At 48.5% G+C, this 25,530-nt stretch overlaps 1 protein-coding gene and 1 long non-coding RNA gene across 6 annotated transcripts in view; one reads left to right on the top strand and one right to left on the bottom strand.

The window, feature by feature from the left end:
- frem1b (Fras1 related extracellular matrix 1b) overlaps positions 1 to 25,530 on the bottom strand; it is a 43,926-nt gene that overhangs the window by 1,402 nt on the left and 16,994 nt on the right. For all 5 annotated transcript variants that reach the window (XM_028011819.1, XM_028011820.1, XM_028011818.1 and 2 more), the window contains 20 exons: positions 22,098 to 22,265; positions 21,809 to 22,017; positions 21,139 to 21,232; positions 20,691 to 20,943; positions 20,428 to 20,622; positions 19,581 to 19,769; positions 19,306 to 19,502; positions 19,052 to 19,235; positions 18,820 to 18,964; positions 16,735 to 16,876; positions 16,353 to 16,551; positions 15,388 to 15,652; positions 13,656 to 14,076; positions 12,791 to 12,992; positions 12,497 to 12,641; positions 12,288 to 12,417; positions 11,773 to 11,845; positions 11,549 to 11,698; positions 11,106 to 11,368; positions 443 to 558 (listed from right to left, as the gene is read on the bottom strand). In XM_028011819.1, coding sequence (XP_027867620.1) covers positions 443 to 558; positions 11,106 to 11,368; positions 11,549 to 11,698; positions 11,773 to 11,845; positions 12,288 to 12,417; positions 12,497 to 12,641; positions 12,791 to 12,992; positions 13,656 to 14,076; positions 15,388 to 15,652; positions 16,353 to 16,551; positions 16,735 to 16,876; positions 18,820 to 18,964; positions 19,052 to 19,235; positions 19,306 to 19,502; positions 19,581 to 19,769; positions 20,428 to 20,622; positions 20,691 to 20,943; positions 21,139 to 21,232; positions 21,809 to 22,017; positions 22,098 to 22,265 — 3,740 coding nt within the window. The remainder of the gene's footprint in view (positions 1 to 442; positions 559 to 11,105; positions 11,369 to 11,548; positions 11,699 to 11,772; positions 11,846 to 12,287; positions 12,418 to 12,496; positions 12,642 to 12,790; positions 12,993 to 13,655; positions 14,077 to 15,387; positions 15,653 to 16,352; positions 16,552 to 16,734; positions 16,877 to 18,819; positions 18,965 to 19,051; positions 19,236 to 19,305; positions 19,503 to 19,580; positions 19,770 to 20,427; positions 20,623 to 20,690; positions 20,944 to 21,138; positions 21,233 to 21,808; positions 22,018 to 22,097; positions 22,266 to 25,530) is intronic.
- LOC114141436 (uncharacterized) lies at positions 233 to 25,530 on the top strand. Its single transcript, XR_003594832.1, has 4 exons — positions 233 to 243; positions 13,383 to 13,391; positions 17,004 to 17,017; positions 25,145 to 25,530. It is a non-coding gene; the product is annotated as an uncharacterized LOC114141436 (long non-coding RNA).

The following is a 25,530-nucleotide window of genomic DNA, read 5'->3' as shown; positions in this document are numbered from 1 at the left end:
GTTTAGTTTTAATAAAGTTTAGTTTGATCAAAGTTTAGTTCTGATCAAATTGAGTTTTAATAAAGTTTAGTTCTAATAAAGTTTAGTTTTATTTTCTCGTGGTTCTGTTTGTCCAGAGTCGACTTTTCTGATCAGAACCCAACCTGCTGGAGTTCCAACAGTTTATGGGATGGCTGAGTGCGAGGTTACCGTGGTAAGTCAGAACCGAGCCTCTGTATCGTCTCTGACTGGTTTCTCCTCCCAGTTGATCAGTAAAAACATTTAAATAATCTAATGATCAATAAACTTATTGACGACAACAGAACCAAGCTGAACTTCGACCCTCATCACCGCAGACAGTTCGGTCAGAGTTCACGTTTCACCTGCTGAGGTCAGAGGGCAGGAGGTCCATCAGAACCAGAGGCCGGTTCTGTTGGCCCAAACAGAACCAGATTATACTTACAGCAGAGAGCAGGTTCTGTGGGCGCTGGCCCAGCTGGCTACGGACCGGCTCACCATGTGGCAGCGTCCCCTGTAGGCGGTCCAGCCCTCAGGACACAGGCTGGGCAGGGTCAACACCTGGAAGGGAGAACAGCCAGTCTGTAGAACCGCTCCAGAACCAAAACAAAACATGGCTGGACGCCGTTGGACCTCCAGCCATGTATCGATCCCACAATGCATTGCGTTAACCTTCAGCAGCTGACTCCTGTCTCTTTCCGTGGCGATGGTTCACCAGAGGACCAGGAAATGGAAACGCCACAAGTTTCTGATCCAAACTGTCAAGAAAACCCGAGATGGTCCCACTTCCCCATGCTGGAGATTTTAGTTTAACAGTAACAATAAATACAGTTATCTTTAAAATGAATCACAAGTGACGTCTAGACCCAACAGTAAATTAAAACTTCAATAAAATCAATCTGGTCTTGTGTTGTTTTTGTCTCCTGCAGACTTTGCTTTAATTCTTTTTCTTTTTTCTGTCTAATCATAAGAAATCAGTCAGACAGAGAGTCATGAGACAGGAAGTAGGTTTCCAGCCTGAAGATTTATAAAAATAGTTGAGACTATTCCTTATTTCAAAGCATGAATTGAATAAAACCCAAAGTAAAATACTTATATTAATATTGGTTTACTTGTAGGAATATTTGCATTTACACTTGTGGAAATACAAGAAAAACAAGTAACTGTAACTTTGGTATCAAATAATTACAATAATAGATTATTCTTGGTTTCTTTTCAGAAAACATCTGTAATAACACATTAAGATTATAAGAGTAAAGTTATGGTTATAAAATTATAAATGAATGCTAAATCAGAGAAGCTAAAGAAAATAAATGTGATTTTGACATTGAACTTTAAAAGGTGTAACTGCAATTAAACATCACTGATATGTTGGAGGTAGATGGTAGGTGAAAGGTCAAAGGTTAAGGGAAAAAGAGGAACTAACAGGAGAGCAGAGATGATCAACACCTTATATGGAAGCAGAGTGTTGAGCAGCGTAAACGTTTCAGAGAAAAGGTTGTGCAGGCAACAAATGTAGGAGGTTGATCAACCCTGAGACATCAGCACAGACATCAGGACATAATGTCTGTAAGACAGTGATGGATATGAGATCATCTGTCTGAGCAGTCAGCCAATGAAACAAGCACAGCAACAGTGCTAGCCAATGCTAACGCACCAAAAGGTGGATAAACCCTATAAAAGGTGGGAGCAAAAGAGGAACCTTTGGTTGGATCCTCCAGGCAGCTTCGAGCCAAGATCCAGATGGACAAAGAACTCTGCAGCTGAAGAAGAGCCGGGGCCACGGAGCCGAAGACTGTCCTGCTCATGGGGACCAACCGGTCTGGCCCACAACCTGTGGCTTCACATTGCACTTCTCTCATCAGCTGGGTAAATCCCAGCAGATTTAGGAAACTCAACACACTTGTTAGGTGGAGAGCTGGTAGCACATCTCACCTCTCAGAAGAGAAAGTGCAGAGTGAGAGAGTAGAGAGAGAAGGGGCGGGCTGTTGGGCAACAACAAAACGCAGCATCATGATTGCTGCCATGGCAACCGGGACAGAAGAGAAGCGTCTCTGAGCTGCTCTGTGTTTTCTGCTGAGCCTCAGCGTTCGGATTCGTTTCCTCCTTTTGTTCCAGTTACAATAACTGACTCGACTTCACTAACTGGTCAAATGAAACTCTCTACTTGTTCATTGGAAATATTCCCCCCCTCTCTGCTTGTCCAGGCTCTAACTGCCACAGCTCCAACAGTTTTGTCAATAATTAGCAGCTCCATGATCCAAGGGTCCGTCCCACCGTGATTTAAAGAATCAGAAGTGATCCCTCTTCTAAAGGAACCTATTCCTGACTGCGGTCTCACCTAAAGCTTCCTGTTCTCAGTAAATTACTTTAAAAAGTTGTAGAAACTCGACTCAGATCCTGGTTTAGTGAGTCTCAGATCTCTGATCCTTCAGTCTGGCTTTCTAAACACCTTTCCACTGAATCTGCCTTAGTGAGGGTCCATAACGACCCGTTAGTGGCGCTGATGAGGGAAATGCTCGGTGCTGGTTTCAGCAGATCTCTGTGACTCTGTCCACCAGGTCCTGGCTGGTATCTCTGGCTCAGCTCGTGTTTATCAGGACATTCTGCATTTAGACGGACCGGTTCTCGTCTGACTCCGCCCCCTTAACTTGTGGGGTCCCACAAGGCTCTGTTTTGGGTCCGCTTTGGTTTTCTTTTTATATTATTCCACTTGCTGCCATTATTCAGTCCTTTTCAGATATCTCTGATCACATTTACACCGAAGACATTCAGGCGTATTTTCATTTATTCTCCATCAGTTGGACATGTTGGACATGTTGGACGTCCTCATGTTGTCCTGATCAGTGATGGTCTCCCAGTAACTCTGGTTTTAAACTCCAGTAAGACAGAAACTGGTTTTTGCTCCCAGTCACCTGCACCACAGTATCAGCCAGACTGCTGATACTGTTCTGTACGGTTTTAAGGTTGATTTCTTTTGTACAGCGCTTTGTGATTTTATGTCTGTGAAAATCTTTATAAATAAACTTTACTTACTGCACTCCAAGAGAGCAGCTTGACTGATCGCTGATTCCAGAGACGCTTTGCTCTGCCGGGCAGCAGGGCTCTCTTTCCAGGTGGGCGGTTGTAGCTCCTGCCAATTTAAATTCTAATTCAACTGTGCTTTTCATTGTGAACCAAGTCTTTGTTATCTACTTTTTCGCAGATCTCTGGTCTTGTGTATATATTTTTGCACCATGTGGCAATGTCAGGAAGGGGAAAATCTTGTACAATGGACCTTACTAAGCTCCGTCCACAACCGACCTAGAAAATCCCAGGTGACCTCAAGTCTCACAAACAAAACCTGGCAGCGCGTTGTTTCTATGTAAACATGGCGTCTTCCACTTGGACTGATTCTCTCCAGTGAATTTCTGACTCCATTAGTGCCTCATTTCATTTTCACAATATATCAGTTGCTACAATGGACAGAGGAACTAACAAGTTCATGTCATCCTTGTTGATGAGATCAAGGTGTTTGAGCCTCGCGACGCCTCCAACATTGTTCATGTCACGGCAAAATGCTTTTGCTCCATGAGGAAAACGGCAGATCCACACACCCTCTACATCAGTATAGCTGTGGACAAGATCACTGATGTCTGTTGGTCTTGCCAGGCTGGGTAAGTCGGGCATTCATCGTTTTGAAACCAGTGGGTGATTCCTGTGGTTTGTTGAAATGTTTGAGTGTGCCTAGACCTGATACACTGTACTTGGTGCTAACGTGGCTAACATGAGCAACAGTTTAGTCCAAAGCCTTTTCTGCTAAAATAAAATCTTTAGTGTATGTCAGATACAGACACATTGCATATTGATCTGTTTAGCTAACGTAAGACTGTGTAGCAGACAGGCTTCAAGGTGTACAAGTTGTATCAGTTCTGCCATTATGCTGTACTTGGCTAACGGGAAGCTAAGTGTGTTTGTGAGACGGCCACGCTACTACGTAGAATGGGCATCAGCCAATGAAAAGCGGCCGTGTGGTAAGGTCCTTTCAGACGCAGCTAGTCATGCTCACAGGCCTCGGCTTCTGGGACCCATGTGTTGTAACCGCTCCGACTCAGATGAACCCGGAACCCTAAAGCTCCAACTACTGTCCTCTTTGAAAGAAAACATCGCCGGCATTATTAAGAAGGAGCTTCAAGAGGTTCTTGGAGACGCGCTGTCATCCATTAAAGCTGAGGTACGTGAAGACGCAGCTAGCAAGTGACTATGCTGCTACTGATGCTAAGCTGGTTAAGCTAACGGCCACGGTGGGGGACGTGGAGGAGGCGCTCACGGGTTGCACTGATGACATTACCGGTATGAAAACTACTCTGGAGCAGCTTACGGCTAAGGTCACCAAGGTCACCATGTTGGAAGACAAGTGTGAGAACTTAGAGTCAAGATCGCGCCGCAACAATATCAGGATCATCGGTGTGGAGGAGGGCGCTGACTCCTGCTCACCTACTACCGCTGGTGGACCGGTACCGCTGGTGGACCGGTCTCATCGCTCTCTCCAGCCCAAACCAGGCGAACGACCTCGAATAATTGTGTGCAGGCTTCATTACCACAGTGACTGTCTGGACATTTTACGTCGTGCGAGGGAGCGCCAGCGGATTAAAGTCGGAGCTGGAACTATATCGATTTTTCCGGATCACACTGCTAAGGTTGCCCGGGCTGCAGCAGCCTGCAATGAGGTAAAGCGGCTACTTCGTGGCATGGAAGGGATCAGGTACGGACTTTTCTACCCAGCGCAGCTGCGCATTACTTACAGTGGAGTAATAGAGTCGGATCAGGCGTGGCGTGCGGCGTGCGGTTCATGTAAATCGGAGCTACAGGTGGCTGCGTCAGGTACCGCTCGTACACGGCCTTACAGCTGGGGGTGCTGCCCCATCTACGCCATCTCGCCACTCTTCCGGGTTGTGGAGTTAGGCGTGGACATCGCTGGACCCGCGATGGACGAGCCGCCTGAGCCCCAGGTTCATTTCAACGTTTCGTGCTTACATCAGGAGAGCAGTATCGGTCATGCCAGTACAGCTGTTTGTCACGTGACCGTGGGAGATGTATTCAGCCTATCCCGCTGTGCCAAGCCGACTGGACTTCTGATCTGACTTCTTTGTCATCGCAAAATCGGATTGGATTATTGAATGCACGTTCAATTTCAAATAAATCGTTCTCCATTAATGAACTCATTGTTAGGAAAAACTTGGACTTCCTTTTCCTCACAGAGACGTGGCAGAGGGAAAATGAATTTGTCCATTTAAATGAGCTTTGTCCTGCTGGTTGCTTGGCAGTAGGTAAGCCTCGCTCCGGCCGCCGTGGAGGAGGACTGGCTGCTGTGCACCGTGACTGGTCCACATGCAGACTGTCTAAAACAAGCCACACCACCTCTTTTGAAACCCTCATGATGGAAGTTGGTTCCTCAGATACATTTTATACTATTTTGATATATCGTCCTCCTGGCCCTGCTGGGACTTTTCTTCAGGATTTCGCTGACTTTCTATCTTCTATAATTAGATTGGGAAAGGTCTTGATTGTGGGTGATTTTAATTTGCAGATTGATGATGTTACTTCTATCCCAGCAAGAGATCTTATATCACTGACAGAGGCGCTCAACTTTACACAGTATGTGTCAGGTCCCACACACAACAAGGGTCACACGTTAGACCTGGTTTTTGCACTGGGCTTGCAAATTACCAATGTGTGTGTGGAGGATGTGCTTCTCAGTGACCATTACTGTGTTTTCTTTGACTTGATGGTGCCATCTGAACCTCGGCCTGTATTTACTAAGGCAAAGAGGAGAATCATCACAGAGGCGACAGCCATGCTTTTCTGCGATAAGCTTGATCCTTCTCTTCTTAATAATCTCACTGAAACTGACTGTTTTGTGAATTGTTTTAATAGCCAATGTGCTGATATCTTGGATCAAGTAGCGCCAGTTAAGGCTAGGAAGGCACCACAGGAAAGTTTCTGTCCTTGGATAAATGATGAAATTATGTCTGTGAGGAGAACATGCCGCCAGACTGAACGTTTATGGAAGTCTACTAAATTGGAGGTCCATAGGCTGCATTTAAAGGACTTAATATTGTTCATAAATAAGAGGATTGACGAGGCCAGGGCAAGTTATTTTAATTGTCTGATTGCCTCAAATAAAAGAAATCCTAAAGTGCTCTTCGACACTATCAGCTCTCTTGTGTCACCTGTTGCTGTAAATCCTCGTAAGTCTACAACTAGTTGTGATGAGTTCCTGGATTTCTTTATTGATAAGGTCAAAGTAATAAAAGACAGCTTGCCTCCTTGCCATGGTTCCCAGCATTTGGAACCTCCCACTCAGAGCTGGGCCTCATTTGAGCCTGTCACTGTGAAAGACATCTCAACCATCATGAAAAAAATGAAACCGTCCTCTGGTACTTTAGATGTTCTTTCTTTTAAACTGTTTGTGAGGGTTTTTGACTCCATTGGGCCCTATATTGCTAAAATGTTTAACATGTCTTTGCTTAGTGGTGTGTTTCCTTGTCTTTTCAAACATGCCATTGTGGAGCCACAGTTAAAGAAAACAGGACTGGACTCTTCCGAACTCAAGAATTTCCGGCCAATATCCAAGACCCCTTTCTTGGCCAAAGTCCTGGAAAAGGTGGTCTGCACCCAACTTAGATCATTTTTGCAGGTAAATGACATTTATGACACTTTTCAATCTGGGTATCGTGAGTTTCACTCCACTGAAACAGCCCTGTTGAAGGTGTTTAGTGATATTATGATGGCAGCTGACACCGGTAAATGTTCTGTGCTGGTTTTGTTGGATCTGTCATCGGCGTTTGATACAGTGGACCATGGCATCCTGATAAACAGGCTCCAACATTTGGTTGGAATGTCGGGTTGCGTTTTGAAATGGTTCACCTCTTACCTGGTTGGCAGAACTTTTAGTGTGTCAGTGGGAAATGCAGTGTCTGATTCTGCAGAGCTTTTGTGGGGTGTGCCGCAGGGATCGGTCTTGGGACCTGTTCTGTTCCTGCTGTACCTACTTCCTCTGAGCAGGGTCATCCAGAAGTTCAGTGATGTGTCCTATCATCTGTACGCCGATGATCTGCAACTGTACTGCTCTTTCAAGCCAAGTGAGCTACATAAACTTTGCACTCTCACTAGTTGTTTGGCCGAAGTGACAAAATGGCTCACTGAAAACAGCCTGTTATTGAACTCCAACAAGACCGAGACCTTGATTGTTGCTCCTGGCGGTGCTGTGCCTGGAATTAAGCAGCACCTCGGAAACTTGAGCTGCACAGTTAAAAGCAACCTGCGCAACCTGGGTGTTTTCATGGATGGAGCGATGTCTATGGAGCGGCACATAAATCAGCTTGTTAGGAACTGCTTTTTCCAAATTCAGAACATTTCTAAACTTCGTAAGATGGTGACTTATGGTGAGCTTGAGATGATTGTTCATGCTTTTGTCTCATCGAGATTGGATTATTGTAACAGTCTGTTCACATGTCTTAACAAGAGGGAGTTTGCGGGTCTGCAGGTTGTACAAAACTCTGCTGCACGCCTGCTGACTCGCACTCACAGGAGGGAACATATTACACCCATCCTCAAAAGTTTGCACTGGCTGCCTGTATCTTACAGGATGCACTACAAAATCCTGGTACTGACTTTTAGAGCTCTTCATGGACAGGCGCCAGACTATATTAAGAACCTCATCCAGCCTTATGTTTTGACTAGGAGCCTCAGGTCGTCCAGTCTGAACTTGCTGATGGTTCCTCGGACCCTTTTTAAGACTCGAGGAGACAGATCTTTTAAAGCTGTGGCGCCTCGCCTCTGGAATGAGCTACCTTGTACCATTCGATCTCTGGATTGTATAGACACTTTTAGGAAACAACTTAAGACCCACTTTTTTAAACTTGCTTTTTAGCTTAATACTGTGTTTTATTGTTTTGTATGTTGCTTTTAATTATTATTATTATTTTTTACACTTTGTGCAGCACTTTGTGACCCTGGTCTGTGAAAAGCGCTATAGAAATAAAGTTTACTTACTTACTTACTTAGTAAAGGAGTTTACTGCATCCGAGGACGCAAAGCAAAACGTTCAGACTTTGATTTCTGAGTGATTCCTATTTGCTCTTAATGAGCCCTGGTCATAGACTGTTTGGTGAATATATAGTTCTTAACTTTTAGTCAGAATTGAGGCTTATTTACATCACTTGGATATTAAAGATATGGTTACATCCCGTTCAGTTTAGAAATTAATAACGCTGGTGAGCATCTACACTGATGTTTATTGCTGTGTAGTATTTTTCTCCATTATATAGGGTGTTAAGAAGCAATAATATTTTCTGTAACATTTAAATTCTAGAATGTGTATGTGATCCTTTTGTTTGTGAAATGTTTGTTACCTTTTGGGTGTGTCTTTGTAGCGGCCATCTTGGAACCTACCAAAGAGGAGGCCCGCCTCAAACCCAGCTCTTTTATAGAAAGGCCTATGTTTGCCGGACTTTGATTGGCTGGGCAGTTAATTGAGAAGGTGGGGACAACAGTATATAAGAGGACTGTTGGCTGAGCCAAAGGAGGGAGAAAGCTTGAGAAGATGTCATTTTGTCTTGTCTGTGAGACATGCTGTGCTGAAGGAGGCCTAATAAACCACCTTTGTTTATGCTACAGCCAACTTTGAGGAGTTTTTTCTTCCACACCACACCTCTCAGTGTAACATAGGGATTTTGCGGTTCTCAATCTTGTTGCAAGATAATAGAAATAATCTTAAAGTAGCATAATAATGCACATACTTTAATCTATTTCCAAAGTTCAGCTATGCTAACCATGCATAACCGCTGCTAACCGAGGAGATTCTGGAGGCAGCTGCTTTTCCCGCCAGCCTCTGCTGGTAAACAAACCCGGGGTCAGCAGTACCAGCTGGATGCTATTAGCTTCTAGCCCGGCTGCTAACACACCGTCGGCTGTCTGTTCCCGCCAAATGCCAGCCCAAACAACGGTTCCCATCGGAACGGTTGACAAGTAGGAATGGTTCCTGGTTATTAGTGGGATGAGTAGGCCTGTCACGATAACAAATTTTGCCAAGCGATTAATTGTCTCAAAAATTATTGCAATAAATGATAATATTGTTTGAAGACCTTTTTACACTGATTTAATGGAAATGACGTAATAATGGATGTGATTTCCTGCCAAAGATAAATTAAACTTTAATGTTTATTCAACATGCAAAGAATATAGAAATGACAAGAGGAGGAGTTGGAGCTAAATTGCTACCGCAGTTGATAAACCCGGTAACTTTTCAGCTGTTCTTCGTTAACGTGACGTAAACAGGTTCTAATGATTTTCATTCAGTCAGGACTTTACGCTGACACTAGCCACATGCATTGCAGGTAGATTGTAGTAAAGCATTAATTAATGCCTGGTTTTAAAATTAGTTCACTGGACTTGTAGCCATTATTTTGTGCCCATTGTTGGACACCACACGGCAGGAACAAACCCGATGGAACCGTTATACCTAGGATTTCTGTCGGCTAATGTGTGGCCTGTCAGGGTTTGAAAATGGGCCGACAATCGGCCGACAGCTCTAAGATGGTGTAGTGTGCACTGGGCTTTACACTAAGGAAATGAGGTCAGAGGTCAGTGGAGAGCACCGGAGTTGAGCCTTTTTTCATTCAGTGTCATTAACAGAAAGAGAAAAAGGCCGGAAGAGACGATAAAGCCGATAATTAAAATGAGGTTGATAGTTTTAATTTATCGTACGATTAATTGATTTATCGTTTATCGCGACAGGCCTTTGGATGATCATTCTTAGGGTTATTGTGCGTTTTAATTGTGTTTAGATCTGCATCCAAACGGAGCAGTGCATTCTGTAGCCAAAGCTAACCACAGAGTTCAAACTGTGTAAACTTATTCAGGGAGTGTTGGAATCTCCGATAGTCCGCTAAGGTTTAGCCGATAGTATTTTTCCTCATTTCATGCCACAAAGTAACTGAAAATACACCCATAATCTCCTGGGTTCTTAAAGCTAACGACAGAAAGCTAAATGCGGCTACCAGCTAACTAATAGCATTTAGTGTTTCTGACTCAAATGAAACAACAAAACAACAGATTCTTTGTGTTCATCAATCCAAACTACTTGGTCTCAACTGGAAAATAGATTAATAAGCCTTAAGGGTTATTAATTTCTTTTTCAGTCAAGATTTAGAAGGACATTACTTCCCTGAGATAATGTTTTGTCTTTTTTTCTTGTGAAAGGATTTTTAATACCTTCCGTCTGCAAGGTTTCCCCCAGAAAACCTGCTTAGCCCGTCGGCTGGCTGCGAGGGCCGTCGTTCATCCAGCGGCTCCTCATGTTTTTGAGTTAAAAAATGTTTAAAGCTGACATGAAATTTAAAAATATTACTTGATAATTATGTGTTATTGAAAGATTGAAAGATTAACAGCTGAACACCATCTGTGAAGTCTTAAAAATGCAAACATTTTATAAAGAGTTAAATAAATAAGCAATGCTTAGCCTGGTGGGGGCCCAAGTAAAGCCTGGTGGCCCGCCAGGCTTCTAACACACTGGGGGAGACCCTGCCGTCTGTCAATGTGTCTAGACTAACTCTTGGTTCAGCTTAGCGCTGACAGTGATGGTTTAAAGCATTCATAGTTTATACTGGACTATGACATCACCGCATCATTTATTGGCTCTATTTTTATTTATTTTGAGTGTTTTTACTTCTAGTAGTTTTGGTTTCATCATTTCATCTTAATCTCAGTAGTTTTAATTTGTGTATTACTGTGACTCAATCCTGAACCGACCCAAACCAGAACTGAACCAGAGGCCCAAGAGAACCAGAACCAGAACATGACCCAAAGTAACTGTCCTCATCTTTGACCCAGTAATGCTGAAAATCTAGTCTTCTGTGTCTGAGATTCTCCTTAGAGGGACCTGTAGGTGAAAGGAACCGGAAGACAGAACCAACGTTTTCTGAAGCGGCCATCTGGATCAGAACCAGCCTTCTCCCTTCGAACCAGACGTGTCTCTGAAACCACCTGACTGTGGAGCAGATCCTGGTCCTACTGAAGGACATCTGGACTTCCTGATGAGTTCAGACATTTCAGGCAACACCCACCTTCTGTAACCCAGTGCTCCCAGTGCGTGCTCCCTGCAGGCGGCCCTCTGAGCTGTGGGTGTCTCCAGGTAGCGCCTGGTCCTGTGGCTCCGCCTCGTCCAGGGAGGGCCGGCGGTCCGGGACGTCTCCTCTGGGAGGGTGGGGGTGTTTCTCCCAAAGAAGCTCTGCCTCAATATTGGTCACTGGGTCTTCATCCTCCTCTTCCTCAGGTTGAGGAGGAAGAGGAGGAGACAGTACCTTCAGGTCTTCCGGATCGCAGCGTCCTGGCAGACGGAGATCAGGGAACAAATTCAGAGAGGAGATGAAGCTTTCACCTGAAACTGTAGCACTTGTTTCATCATCAGTTCATCCCCAAAGGTAACTAACTGAAGACGGCGCCCCCTGCTGGCCGACGGCGCCCCCTGCAGCTCAACAGAACAGAACAGAAACGGCGTCTCTCTCACCTGAGCGGGGGTCGATGATCTCCACGGCGGCAGTGTTTCTCTGACCCATGACGGTGTTCTGAGGGTTCCTCAGAGCGACGCTGAAGGCCTCGTGGTTCTCCTCCAGGCCGTCATCCAACGGGAAGACGCTCCAGGTTTTTACGTTCACACCTGGAGCCAACAGGATGTGAGGCATCAGACCGGCAGCCGACCCCATCAGACGGAGAATCGGCAGCGGACCTGACCTGTGTCGAACTGGATCAGAGCGGCTGAGCTGTGGGTGAAATCCCGGCCGGCTTTGGCCGATCCTTCCTCCACCTGCGCAGCAAGCGAAGCTCCGTTCAGTTCGACTGACACAAACATTTCGGCATCGTTCAGTTCGTCATTCAAATTAGTTTTGATCCAATCCAGTTTCCATCAGAACTCTGCTGCGGATCAACTGGAGGATTAAACTTCTTGAAGAGCCTGAAGGATCAAACCAGCGGATCGCTGCCAGAACCAGAGGCTCCCAGTTTCTCTGCTGGATCCAGATGGCCCAGCAACTGGTTCTACTGGGATCATCTGAACCACTGGAGCCTCCGAGTTTCAAGGGCCAGTCAGAACCGGGTTCAGTCCAACACGTTGGGAAAACGTGGAACTGGACCGTGGGGTTGACCCTGTAGAACCTGGTAAGTTCTGACCTCTGTGGGTAAACCTTTGATCTGCTCAGACTAGTTCTGGTTTGATTAGTTTGATCCGATTCGGTCCAATCCGGACTCACCTGGATGGAAACGTAAGCCGGGTCGGCGCTCTGCCCACCACGTTGGATCTGGATCTGCAGAGTTCCCGAAGTCTTGCAGGTTCTGTAGCAGCTGGCTGACAGCTGGACCCGGGACCAGAACAGCTCCAGCCTGCAGGACCAGAACCAGAACCGGAGTCTGGGGCCCAAACCAACAGATGCCGAGTCACGTGACCCGAGCGGACGCCTACCTGTGAGGTGGAGCTTCGTTTCCCGCCGGGTCCACGAGTCGGAACCAGAACCCGTCGGTCGTCACGTCCACGTCAACCGGGACGACGTAGAGGACGGAGCGCCGGTCCAGATCGCGCTGGGTGAAACGTTGGCTGATGATGGACCCTGCAGGACGAGGAGGGGTTAACCCGGGGCCCAACGCCGGGGCCAGTAGGTTCTGGTGCTGACTGAGTTAAAGGCAGGCGGTGACACAGACCGAGACCAGAACAAGAAGTTCTGACCCGCTGCGGATCAGAACCGTCCACTGGTTCTACCTGTGGCTGCGTTCTCCAAGGATCCAAACTGAGGCGGCGTGATAATGGAGAACTCCAGGAGTTCTGCTGGGCTGTCCGGGTCCGAGCCCCGCAGGTGTCTGCTGGTGATGAAGATGCCGTAGCGGCCGGCACCGAGGTCCGTCACGGTACTGGGATTGTCCAGGCGGTCCAGACTGGGAGCGACCCGGTCCACCTGTTCCACCTGGGTCCAGAAGAGACATGGGTCAACCAGGAACCCAAAAGGCCGGGACCAGCACCGACTGGACTCCATGCCTCCAGTGCAAAGATCAGCTTGAGTTCTTCTGATTTCTGGATCCGTTTTTCAACAAAACTCCAGAATTAAAAAACAGAATCTGATAAAAACATCCAAACTTTATATTGATTTTATTCGACCACATGTTGAGATAAAACAAAAGGTTCTGTGAGGGTTCTGTGAGGGTTCTGACATGATGGAGAATCCTCACGGTGCAGCTCCACTTTTTGACCACCAGGTGTCACCATCAGCGCATGCTGCAGACTCAGCCGCTGCTCTCTGAATCAGCAGAAGCAGGACAAGCTTTTCAAGGACTCGGGATGGAAAGGTTCTGCTCAGCATCTGGAGGTTCTGGCCTGGCAGCTGAGCTCCTTAGAATCGGATCTGCATTTGAAGACATTTCTACATCTGAGGTTCTAGATCGTTTCTGCTGGACCTGCAGGACGCAGAGATCCACACAGACAAGTTTCAGTCCGGTTCTGACTTCACCTGCCTGTTGGAACCGTGAGGTCCGATCCGGACGGGACCTCACGGTACAATGAGGCTGATGGGGCCCTGTGGGGAGGAGCTGGATCCAGCTGCACCGTTACAGGTTGACCTGTTGCTGCTCACCTGGATGCTGAACACTGCAGGCTCCTCCTTCAGCTGACCAAACTCCAGGTAGCCTTTGTTGGTTCCATCGCTTGGCAGGAAGCAGAACCGGTCCGGCCGCGCCGGGCTGCCCGGCACGTGCCGGTAAGCCAGGTCCAGCTGGTCGATGTCGGACTGGAGGAACCTGGGTGGCGAAGGCATCGGCGCTCCCCTCAGCAGAAGCTTTCCGTACCTGGGCAGCAGCGTGACGACGAAGGTCAGGTTGGAGGCAACGGTGTCCGGGTCGGTGAGCCGCAGAAGGTCGGGGGTCACGGCAGCGATGGAGCCGTCCTGCAGACGAAGGCCGGCGTTGCTGCTGAGGGTTGGAGGGATGCGGTCGCTGCGTTCGATGGTGAAGAGGAGCGTGCCGGCGCGGGACGAGGCGCCGTTGGTGATGACGAAGCTGCAGAGAGAAAATAAATCAGTAATGTGCAGCGCCCTCTGCTGGGTGGATGAACGCTCATTGATGGCTGGCTGCAGGTTTGATTCTCTAGTCAGGACTCGTTAGGAGAAGGCTCCCTGCTGATCTGTGCTGTGACCCAACGTCTGTGGTTCTGGTTCTGAGTGAACTCCCAGTAAGACAAGGATGATGAGGACTGGTTCAGAAGAACGGCCAAATAAAAATAGCTGTACAGGCTGGTGTGTGTTTGCCCTTACAGCGCCGTGCCAATCTGCCCCTACCCTGCAGCACACACACACACACACACACATACATGATATACTCATACACACACGCTGCACAGCAGCATCTGGCGGTGGCGGCCATGTTTGCCCAGGGACGGCCGTCTGGTCACTCATTCATCATCTGCTGTCACTTGAACACACCGAGGCCCCGGGGTGTTGATGGTCAGGCGACCCGAAACAATCTGCTGAGCTCAGAACCAGCTAACGACCTGACTCGGTATTCCAGAACGGCCGGGACTGGGCCCACTGCGGGGTCCGGGACTCGTTGAACTGACCTGCAGACGGGTCACTGTGTGTATTTGTCCAAGTCGTATTTCCGATCAAATTCCAGTGAAGGAAAAATGTTTGGTTAGTTTCTCTGAAAGAGAAAATGTTCTGGTTTGAAAATAAAATAACTCTTCCTGAAGGATTTGACGGCGGGAGGGCCAACCTTTTATTGTTCTTACAGGGGCCACACAAAGTCATTTCAGGGGTCACCAATGGCCCTGGGGCCACACTTTGGGCATCTCTGCTGTAAGCATGAACGTAGAAACAGTCTTGGCACAGCAGCTGATCACGAGAGGGACCAGAAGCCCGGCGTGTGGTCCGTCCCCCGCGGATCGGGTCGGATGTGTGAAGTGCTGGCCCGGTCCTGTGGATCGGGCAGAAAGCGTAAAGTTCTGGCCCGGTTTTGATGTGAGCGGCCGCAGCCAGGATTGTGACAGGAACTGGGCCGGCTGGCTGCTCGCCTGCGTTGGCTGAGATCGGCCGTCTGGAGCCAAGCAGTGGTGGCGCGGGTCTGGGCGACAAACCCGGACCTGCTCACGCCGACGGGCCCCTCCCCCACCCGCTGCTGCCAAGTTGGCCGTAGAAGCAGGCGGCCGCCTCCAGGCTCGGTCCGGCCTCGGCCAAATGCGCTGCCACCGTTTTCAGGGGACAGAAACGTGGAGACGGAGAGGTTCGGATGGGTTCTGATTGGTTCTGGATCAGCTCAGGTGTTTGTGTAAACGTGCGATCAGAACCAGAACCCGCTCCAGGTATGTGGCCTCACCTGAACGAGTCGGCGTCTGAGTCGTGGTCGTTGCTGTGGGTGTAGCACACTCGGTGCGCCGCCACGTCCAGCTGGGTGAAGCGGGTCAGCGGGCGGCCGGGCCGGCGCGCGGCGTGGATCAGGCCGTGTCGGGGCGGGCCGGACACGGCGAACACCAAGTCCTCAGGTCGGCCCGCCGAGTCCAGCGCCATCAGGACGTCGGTGTTCAGGACGAGCCGCTGCCCCTCCCGCAGGCGGACGGGCCGGGTCTGCAGGACGATCTCACCTGGAGGCATTCAGAGGAAGACCGTCAACACGTTTCTACTGACACCGACCAGAACCAGAACTACTTTAGCAACCTTGTAAACACTAAACACAATAAGAACGCCACGTCAGGAAGAAAAAGGTTCTGATAAACACCAAAACGTCTCTAACGGGTCGAAACAACCAAGAAAACTAAAAACTCCAATGACAAATAAAACATTTTCATACAACACCTTGTTGGAAAAGTGGATCAGAACCAGAATCAAGCCCAGAACTGGATCCAACTTCCTGAGCCATTCATCAGTCTAAAAAGTTCTGACCCAGATCTGAGCGCCTCTGAAGCTCCTGCCTTGCTCAGCAGCGTGCCGGCAGCCAGGTTCTGGGAGCGACCCGTGTTTGTGTTTCGGATCAGCACCCAGAGGAGACGGGTCCGCAGCTGCTGCGCCTCCTCCCGGTTAATTATTCACCGGCTAACGAGGCCCGCCGTTTCTCACCTTGGCTCCTCCAGGACCGCCGGGCCCGGCGCCAGAAGGGCCGGGCCCGGCGGAACCGTGTTCACCCGACTGGTAAAAATGACAGGAAGGAGGCGCTAAATAATGCAGGACCCGACTGACCCAGGGGGCTGCAGAACCGGGTCTTTGCACATAAACTGGATCTGTTTGTTTTAAAGATGTGTTGTGAATCAACTGAGTCAGTTCTGGTTCTGATTCAGTTAGGCTGACCTGAATCCACCGTGCGAATGGAGATCAGGAAGCTCTGAGTTGGAGACTTATTGTCCTCGTCGCTCAAGATGAAGCGGAAGCTGTCTTGACCTCTGAACCCGACGCTGCTGGTTCTGTGATGGTACCACACCCGGTTCATCTCCACCTGTTCCTGAGTGAAGTTCTGACCTGCTTCAAGGTCCGTCCAGCTGGACTCTGTCTGCAGAAACAGAGGCAGAAGCTGAGCGGTGGGACGGCGTCCAGATCTGAGTTTGACTCATCAACTCTTAACGCCGCGCCGTTCAGCACGGGTCCATTTGGGTCAGACGAAGCAGACAGAACCTGGAAACCATGCAGAGTAAGACTGAAACACCAGCTATTGGACAACAGAGACACTCGTCACCTTCAGCAGAAGTTTTCCAAATCTTGGTGCCGTGTTGATGAAGTAGAACACCTGGTGAGCAGGTGTGTCCAGATCGGCAGCTTCCAGAACCGCACCGGAGATCACTCTGCGCTCCCCAGAGTCCAGGTCCAGTCCGGTGTTCCTGCAACAACAGGAACCGGTTTGGTCTAGACTGCCTGGACCTGCAATAAAACCTCATCTGGAACCAGCTACTAACACAACCAACCTGTTGACAGTCAGACGCTCCTAAAACCATCAGTTCTATCCAGCAGAACCAGAACCAGTACTTGTTCAGCTCATTGGTCTGAGCGGTCCAGTATATCTCTCTGGGTATTTGTCTGAATACCTGGAGTGTTCCCCGTGATGAACACCACTGTGGCTGCAGTTGGGTTTAAAAGGTTTGGCTGCGACAGCCAGCCTGGGGATGTGGGGCGGCTGAGGGGTGACAGTGGAGCCGGTCGATGGCGACAGGCCGTGAGGTCAGAGTTCAGTCTGAGGAACCCAGCCTCTGCGGGAGCTGAACCTGCTTTTGCACTGGCAGGAGGAAAGCTTACGTCCCTCCCAGTATGTGGCGTTGTTCATTAAACCATTGGAAATCCGGAGCGCTCAGCCATCGCCCAGAAGCGTTGTTTACGGAGGTAAAGATGGCCGCCGTAGCGCTCTGTTTACGGCTTTAAAGATGGAAGCTGATAAAAGCTAAAAGAAACTGGCCGGGCGTTCCTGGTGACTCGGCTGCGCTCTCGGCCTGCAGCTCGGCCGCAGTGAGATCCGGGCTGAGGACGCCAACCTGCCACACAATGGAGTCTCTTATTTGGACCGAGCTGAACTGGTTCAAAAGGTTTTTTATTTTTCTAAATATTTCTGATTTCTGAAGGTTTCTGAAACATTTTCAGGATTTCTATGTGGCTAAAGACTTCAGATATCTGACCGTTTTGGTACTTCTGGACCAGGTACTGGACCATTTGTTGGACCTGGTTCTGGATCCAGTGTTGCTGGTAGCTGTAGCGGGATGGCAGGAAGCAGAGGTGCTGCTGGTGCCGGGGGTTTGGGGGGTTCTGACATCAGGAACCATCTGTTTGCTTCTTCACTCGGAAATAAAATCCACGCAGGAGAAGCTGCAGCTCATCCTGCAGGAAACCAGGAAGCAGCAGCTGCCAAGGCGCCGTGTTCTTCTGCCTGACTGGAGGCCACTGCCCCCTCCTCACTGCCCCCTCCTCACTGCCCCCTCCTCACTGCCCCCTCCTCACTGCCCCCTAAAGGCTTCATCTAGACCTGCAGCAAACAAAGGTCAGGTAACGTTCCTCTCCACAGGTGATCAGGTCAGCAGGGCCCGACCCGGCTGGGAGACCTTTGACCCCAGACTTTAACCTGGATCATTCTGAGACTGAGATTCCAAAAGTCCAGCAGTCAGACATCTGGACTGTGAGCCGCTCAGGAATCAGATCCGTGTCCTCTCCGTGTCCCTGGTCTCTCAGGACGTCCGCCCTCTGTCCCCAGAGGAACGTCCTTCAGACATTTTTCCGTCCCTGACGTTCAGGTCTTCCTGCTGCTGAGGACCAGATGGTCTAAAAAAGTGTTTCCATGGTAACGTCCTTCCAGCAGGACAACAGCTTCTGGTTCGGCTCTCAGATTAAATGCGTCTCATCTTTGTTATTAAAAAGGATCATGAAAAACTGGAGGACAAACTCTGACCTCTGACCTCAGGGTCAGATTTACAGCTTTGATGTGTTTAAGCTTTAAACCACACGTGTGTGTGTGTGTGCATGTGGGTGCGTGTGTGTGCACTGATGACTTGATTTACTTTTTTTTTTAAAGTAAACTTTTTGCTGACAATTCATAAAAACGGTGGAGGACAATTCTTCACTGAGGGATAATAATAGTAACAGTATTAATAGTAATGGTACTAATACTAGTAGTAATGGTAGCAGTAATAATAAGTCTTCTAACCCCCCCCCCCCCCCGCTGAGGCAGCGTTTGCTGAATGTAACTAATAAAGTAACTTGTAATCTAGTAATCAGTTAAGTAATTTACTTTTTTAAGTAGTAATCAGAAATGAAGCTACATTCTCCAGTCCCCTGTGCGTACCTGACCAGGTGTGGCATGTTGTCGTTGACCGGCAGCACCGTGACCCGGGCGGACCCCCCCACCGAGTGGACGCCGTCGCTCAGCTGCAGCAGGACGCCGTCCTCCAGGGTATCCGAGTCGTCGTGTACGTACAGCACCGTCATGCCTGCAGGGAGGATACAGACCCAAAACAGCGGTTCTGTCTGTAGAATCGGACCCCAGGACCTGGGACCCGGCCCGTCGGCCTCCTCACCTTGACGCAGCTCCTGAAGGGTGAAGGTCATGACCCGGGCGCCTGCCCCGCCCTGCGTGTTGTGGACCAGCTGGCCGTGACTTGGGGGGCGCTCCACATGGAAGGTGAGGAGGTCGGCCGGGACGTCCAGGTCACAGGCGTCCAGAGTGGGCGGAGTCAGCTCCTTAACCCCGCCTTCCTTCACCTGCGGGAGGAACCGCAGGAGTCACTCACCTGTTTCATGTTACCATGGTTACATCTTCGATCAGACGCACGGTAAAGTTGGCGAGCAGCAGGGAAGGCGGCTCGTCATTGGTCGGGTTGATGATGATGTAGAAAGGGACGGGGGTGGAGCTAAATGTGCCGTCACTCACTCTGATGGACATCTGGTCCGCCGTTGGCTCCACCCCTCTGTGCTCTGATTGGACGTACCTGATGAAGCCCAAAGTCAGGTGGGTCAGGCTGAAGGATTCTGGGAGAAGACAGTCGGGTCAGGATCCAGAACCAGAGAGTCTGGGTTGGGTCAGGAACCAGAACCAGACATACGGACCAATGGGTATTCCTACGCCGCTCTTCTCTGAGCCTGGCATCGGCAGCACGTTCTCCAGGAAGCCGTGAAGGGGCGGAGCCTCCAGGTGAAAGGTCAGGTCCTGGGGGAGGCTGTCTGGGTCTGAGGCCCCGAGAACCCCCCCACACAGACAGGCCCTGGAGCCTTCATCCACCAGCAGCAAGGACTGACCTGGAGACAGGATGATGTAGAACAGCCAGGTGGTCCCTGATCTGGGCTCTGATTGGTCCTTATTAACCGAGCTTAGTCCCTGAGAGACCAGACCTGGAGCAGTTCAGGGGCCGGCCCCGTCCCTGCGTGTTGCCTCTGAAGGGATCTGGTGTGGCCCGTGTATTTTCAGGCAGTTCATTTCTTCGTTTTTTGTTTATTAAACTAAAATCAAATGACGACTCGGTTCATTGTTTCATTTTTCATTTCAAACGATAAAACGAACTGCCTGAAAAAACACAGACCGAGAGCCTAGCGTTTCCCAATTGATTGTTAGCCCCGCCCCCTTCGCTCCCTTGATCTCCGAGGCCGCATCCATGCTGACCACGTTAGGAAAGGCAGAAATATGACCATGTTCACCAAGCAAGCTGAAAAACAATCTGTTTTTGTTCCTCTCTGCTGGTCGGATGAATTCAAACGTCTCTGTAGCGACCTGGGAAAGCAGAACTAACGTTGCGATGCAGAGGCACAAATCTGTCATGGAGCTGGTCAGAACTCACCAGAACCTCTCTCAGGGAATCTGGACTCAGGTGTTTATCAGAACACTCTGAGCTGATCCAAGTCGGTCCGAGTTCTCTGCTCACCAGAACCGGACCCACCCTTTGGTTCCTAATGGTCTTACCCAGAGTGACTTCAGGAACCTTGTTGTTCACAGGAAGAACCGTGATGTTCAGGTCATAAACAGGAAGCGTGCCGTGCAGAGGGACAGGTGGGGGCGGGACGTCTCCATGGCAACAGTCATCCATCACTCCGGCCTCTCCGTCAGAGATGATGAGGGTGACCGTGTCAAACACCGGCCCGGGTCCGATCTCTGCACCTGAACACAGAGCGGTGTTCTCAGCCAGGTCTAAAGACCTGCGGGCCCTGAACGCAGCACGGACTCACCTGAGTGGACATAGTAGACGTGTCCCTGCAGCAGGTCCTGCTGGGAGAACTTGTCCGTCTTTCCGCCGGCTCTCTGCAGCTCCCCCCGGCCAGGACTCCGGGCCAGCATGTAAGTCAGCCTGGAGTCGTCGCCATCCTGGTCCGTGGCCGACAAGAAGTCCGCCGTCACCTGGACCCGCCCCCCCTCCTCGCAGCTCAGGGATGTCCGCAGGCCCCCACCCAGCCGGGGGGGCTCGTCGTTCATCGGTCGCACCTAAAGAAAAGGCAGGTAGACGCTTGGATGACCCAGTAGAACCCTGGACCCGCTCTGTAACCCGGTTGAACCAAGGTTTAGCTTTGTGAAACTTATGGATTCCAACAGGTGGAGGGGATGGAAGATCATCCATAACTCTTCCAGCCTGACCCGTCTACTGGTGCTATTGGATGATGTCGCTACTTACAGACTCACCTGAACTTGTAGCACAACGACCTTGGAGTTCTGACCGTCGGTCACCTTCAGACCCACCTCGTCTCCTCTGGTCTCCGAGTCGTCGTGGATGTACCTGAGATGTAGGCAGAGAGAGCTTAGAAAACACAGAACAGAGCCACAGCTGCAGGAGTCGGAGAGAAACATGTCCTTTAGGAGAACGTTCTGGACAGAAACGTTTGGTGCTAATGTGACAGGAGGAAACCTTGAGGAGACCTCCTGCTGGGCTGAACATACAGGACTGGACTTTGCACCACGGCACCGGGCCCTCTGCTCACCACCACCAAGCAAGCTGGGTGAAGAGTTTTCCCAAGGACACAACAGAGGTCGGTGGAGTGGGTTTTGATTCAGAAACGTCCCAACTGCGGGACAAACTCCTACAACCAGCATCATCCTCACCTTCAGGAGAGAACAGCCAGCAGAACACAAAGACCTCCTACTCTGGAGAAGACAACATCCTCATCTTCCTCAAGACTTTATCTATGGATAAACCATCTGAGCCCACAAGGTGCCTGACTTCCCACCACTTTGGGTCAGAACCAAACTAACATTTTCAAGCATTGATAAATGAACTTGAATCAAAGCTCTGCTGAGCTGGAGGCTGGGTGATAAACCAGGAAGAACCAGAGACCTGGATGAAGGCGAGTCTCACCTGAGCTGCAGTCCTCTCAGGTCAGGGAGCCTGAACTCGCCTCCCTGCAGCAGAACCCCACCCTGCAGCTCCAACCAGCCGTGCCGTGCCATCTTCTGCACCTCCACCCTCAACTCCTCTTCAGGACTGTCCCGGTCCTGGACCAGGAGGTGCTCCTCCGTGACAAAGGCCGCGCCGCCCTCCTCCACTCGCAGCAGGTTGGTGAAGGCCTGAGAGACGACAGGGTGAACCAGAACATCCACAGAAACACAACCTCCATCCACTCAGAGCAGCTAGGGCGATCTCTGACCTCAGGTGGAAGGTTGTCCACGGGGGTCACTGTGATATTGAAGACTAGGCCAGAGACGGTACCGCCGTGCGGGTCACTGACAGAAAACGCAAACTGGACAAAGAGCGGGTCAGGGCCAATGTCCTCCACTGGGGGCATGAAGGCCACCTTCATGTGGTTGACAGCGTGCTGCAGGGGCAGAAGATGGAGGACAGTCACTAGAACCCAAAATCTGGTTCTGGTCCAACTCAGTCTGCTCTAGGAAGAAAATAGCTCCAAGTTTAGCAAAAGATATGGAAGAACTCAAGCTGTCATCAAATGTCATGTCAGAAGAACTGAGTAAGGTGGTGCAGCAACAAACAAGCCTGATGCACAACTGAGACAAACTATCAAAGAAAAGGACCAGAAGATAAAAGAGTTAGAAAAAAGGGTGGAGGACCTGGAACCGTCTGCAAGAAAGGAGAACGTATCTGGACTCAAGACAACGACGCACATACGCAGGACAACGTAAAGATGCAAAACCAGAAGAACTTCGTTCTCTTGAGCAGCAAGTCATCACGTTCTTCAGCAGCAAAGGGATTTTACTGGTCAATAAGTAAAATTACTTACTGACCAGTAAGTTATACAGCATGACAAGCAGCATAACTTGTATAACAAGTACAGTATGACTTGTTGTACAGCATGCCGCAAAAACCAAATACAAATCCAGATAAAAGGAAGAAAAGACCAAGTACCTTCGATTTGTGAGTACAAAACACAAAACTGAACTGCTAAATGTTGTAAAAAAACTAAATCATGTGTTAGTGAATGAACACCTTTGCTTACTGAATACAGGCCACATGGACCAGGAGCTGTAAGACACTGATAAAACTTAACGGTTCTCCTGAGAAGCCAAGGCGCGAACTATTAGAAATCTTGTTGAGATGGAGAAATATAGATGAACAGAACAACATTAACTTGAACCCAACATTACAGGGTTGTCTTTTGGTTCTGAACATACTGATGGAGGTGAACAACATATCATTTAGTCAAGAGTCAAAGAATTCAATCAAAGAGTTTTGATCTTAAAGATCATAGATGTTATGATATAGAAGCTGATATAGACCCAGAGACCAGGGTCAGTCATAAACAGTGAATATTATTGTGAAGACAGTATTAATGTCTTTTTAATTCACTTTAATAGTAGGAGCAGACACAGCAACTTTTCTAAAAAGCCACCTTCAGAAATCTGATGAGAACTTAATGTGGTAACAATGTGAGGATGATGACGATGGATCAGATGTTCAGTCAGAACAGCTTAACGATGCTTCACTGCTCGTTAGGCTGGACTGAGATGGACGGTTGTTACTAAAATGATATTTTCTGTTGATAACTGAGGGACATATTTTAATTAGTCATGCTTATCAAACTCCTGACTCTTCCATAGACGAGTTTAGTAAGAAAATATTATGATAGGCTCAATGAAAATGTTACTTTTATTTGTGGAGATTTTCACATTCGTTTGCTGAAATATAACGAGAATACCAAAACGACAGAATTTATAAAACTGTGTTTGGTTTAGGTTTCTGTCCATTAATATTAATACCTACATGAATAACAGTGTCATTGACTGATAATATTTTTAGTTCAATGTGAAAACAAAAAGTGGATTGTTGATCATTTGCCATGTTTACTATGTTTGATATTAATAATCAGTTTAATTATCACAAAGCAAATTACTAATTTAGTTGGAATAAAATCACATGAAGCTGTGGAAGAAATGAAAGCAGAATTATTAAACTAATTATTAAACTATAATTGGCCAAATGTTCATGTTAATGATCTTAACCAGTCATATAATACTTTTTTGGAAATATTTATAAGAATGTATCATCATCATTGTCCCCTAAAAGCCGAAGTCACGTTAAGTATTTGACCAGTTGTTTTTTAAACGATGGGAAAATGTGAAGCCTGATTAACACCCTGACTGGAGCAACATGGGCAGACATTATAGACTTTACAAGGAGTTCATTGCAGAGGCAACTAAAATCTATCAATAAAACATCCTTTCTGAATATCACCTCATGGACTCTGAACTGAATGCGTCTCTCTGAGCAGAGCTGACGGCGTGTTGGACAGTTCTGGACCGGACGCTTTCGAGCGTCTGGTTAGGAAGCGCATTAAAAACCTTTGGTTGAAATGGAGCCTTTAATTCCAGACTCCAGTGCATACAAAACAGAAAAAAATAGTTTTCAACGTTGCGTTAATCCATTTATAGTCTGAACAGTTTATCTTGAGAAAATAAATGACGGTGCAGAAGTTAATTAGACCGTAACATGCGCAGTTCGCTGCAGAACCAATGTGGACTGCGAAGAATTAAACTGAGCTCATCCTGCGGTTTCAATAAAAGAAACTTTCTTTGACCAAGCGGAAGTTGGTTTCCGATTCAGGAAATGGCTAAAGGGCGATTCCACCTAATTTTTCACTACCTTCCTCATCTTTAATCGACTCTAGTTTAAAAACTACAACACCTGGACTCTTCAAATCTGGACTGGATTATTCTGCTCTAATAGCAGAATAATTTAATCCATGTTTGGGATTTGTGAAACCTTTTTCTGATTTGTGAAACTTCACTAAAGTTTAGATTACTATTCACACTTGTTCCTTGCAGTTTTTTTCAAATTCAGTCCTGATTCAAAACCACTTTATTAATCCCAAAGGGACATTTAATATTTGTGTAACTCATTAATTCTTCAGAGTTATTGTAGATGGTGATGGCTGTTGGAAGGAAAGATCTTCTGCAGCTCTGTTAAATAGAATAGAATAGAAGTACTTTATTCCTCCCAGCAGGGAAATTACTTCGCAGTTACAGCATAGAGACAAGACAAGAGACAAGACACAATAACAACGTCCGGGTGTTGAGTCTGGAGTTTGGCTGTGGCAGAGCTGATGACGTCACAGGCCACCGCTGCATCAGCTGATGGGGGAATGTAAACAGCGATCAAAATGGCGGACGTAAACTCCCTCGGTAAATAACACGGCCGCATTCCCACAGCCAGAAGTTCAATGTCTGGGCTATTGGATACAAGATGGCGGCGCCCAAAATGGCTGTGGCTGCATGGGCTCTCGACAACTTGCCAGTATTTGAGCAAAATACGCCGCCTAAAACGCTACAAACTTTGCATCCACTCAGTAAGTTAGTATATGATCGCCAGCGTCTGCTGGAATTACGATCATCAAGTGATTTCGGACTCATAAATACGACTACTCTGGAGTGTTTACGTGATCTCGGAGTGCTACGGAGGCAAGACCCAGCGGCCCACGGCGCAGCGGACTCGCCTAGCAGCACTAGCCGGAGGAGGAGAAAGCGAAGGCGGTGCGACCGGCAGCGGAAGCGCGGCTGTCGAAGTGGACTAACAGCTAAGCTAAACGCTAACCCCCACAGATCGCCGCTTCCGTCCATCTTCCTCTCCAA

This window comes from Xiphophorus couchianus, unplaced genomic scaffold (assembly GCF_001444195.1).
Source record: "Xiphophorus couchianus unplaced genomic scaffold, X_couchianus-1.0 Scaffold1000102, whole genome shotgun sequence".
NCBI lineage: Eukaryota > Metazoa > Chordata > Actinopteri > Cyprinodontiformes > Poeciliidae > Xiphophorus > Xiphophorus couchianus.
The sequence above is the reverse complement of the archived record's forward strand: the minus strand, read 5'-3'. Positions and strand labels throughout refer to the sequence as shown.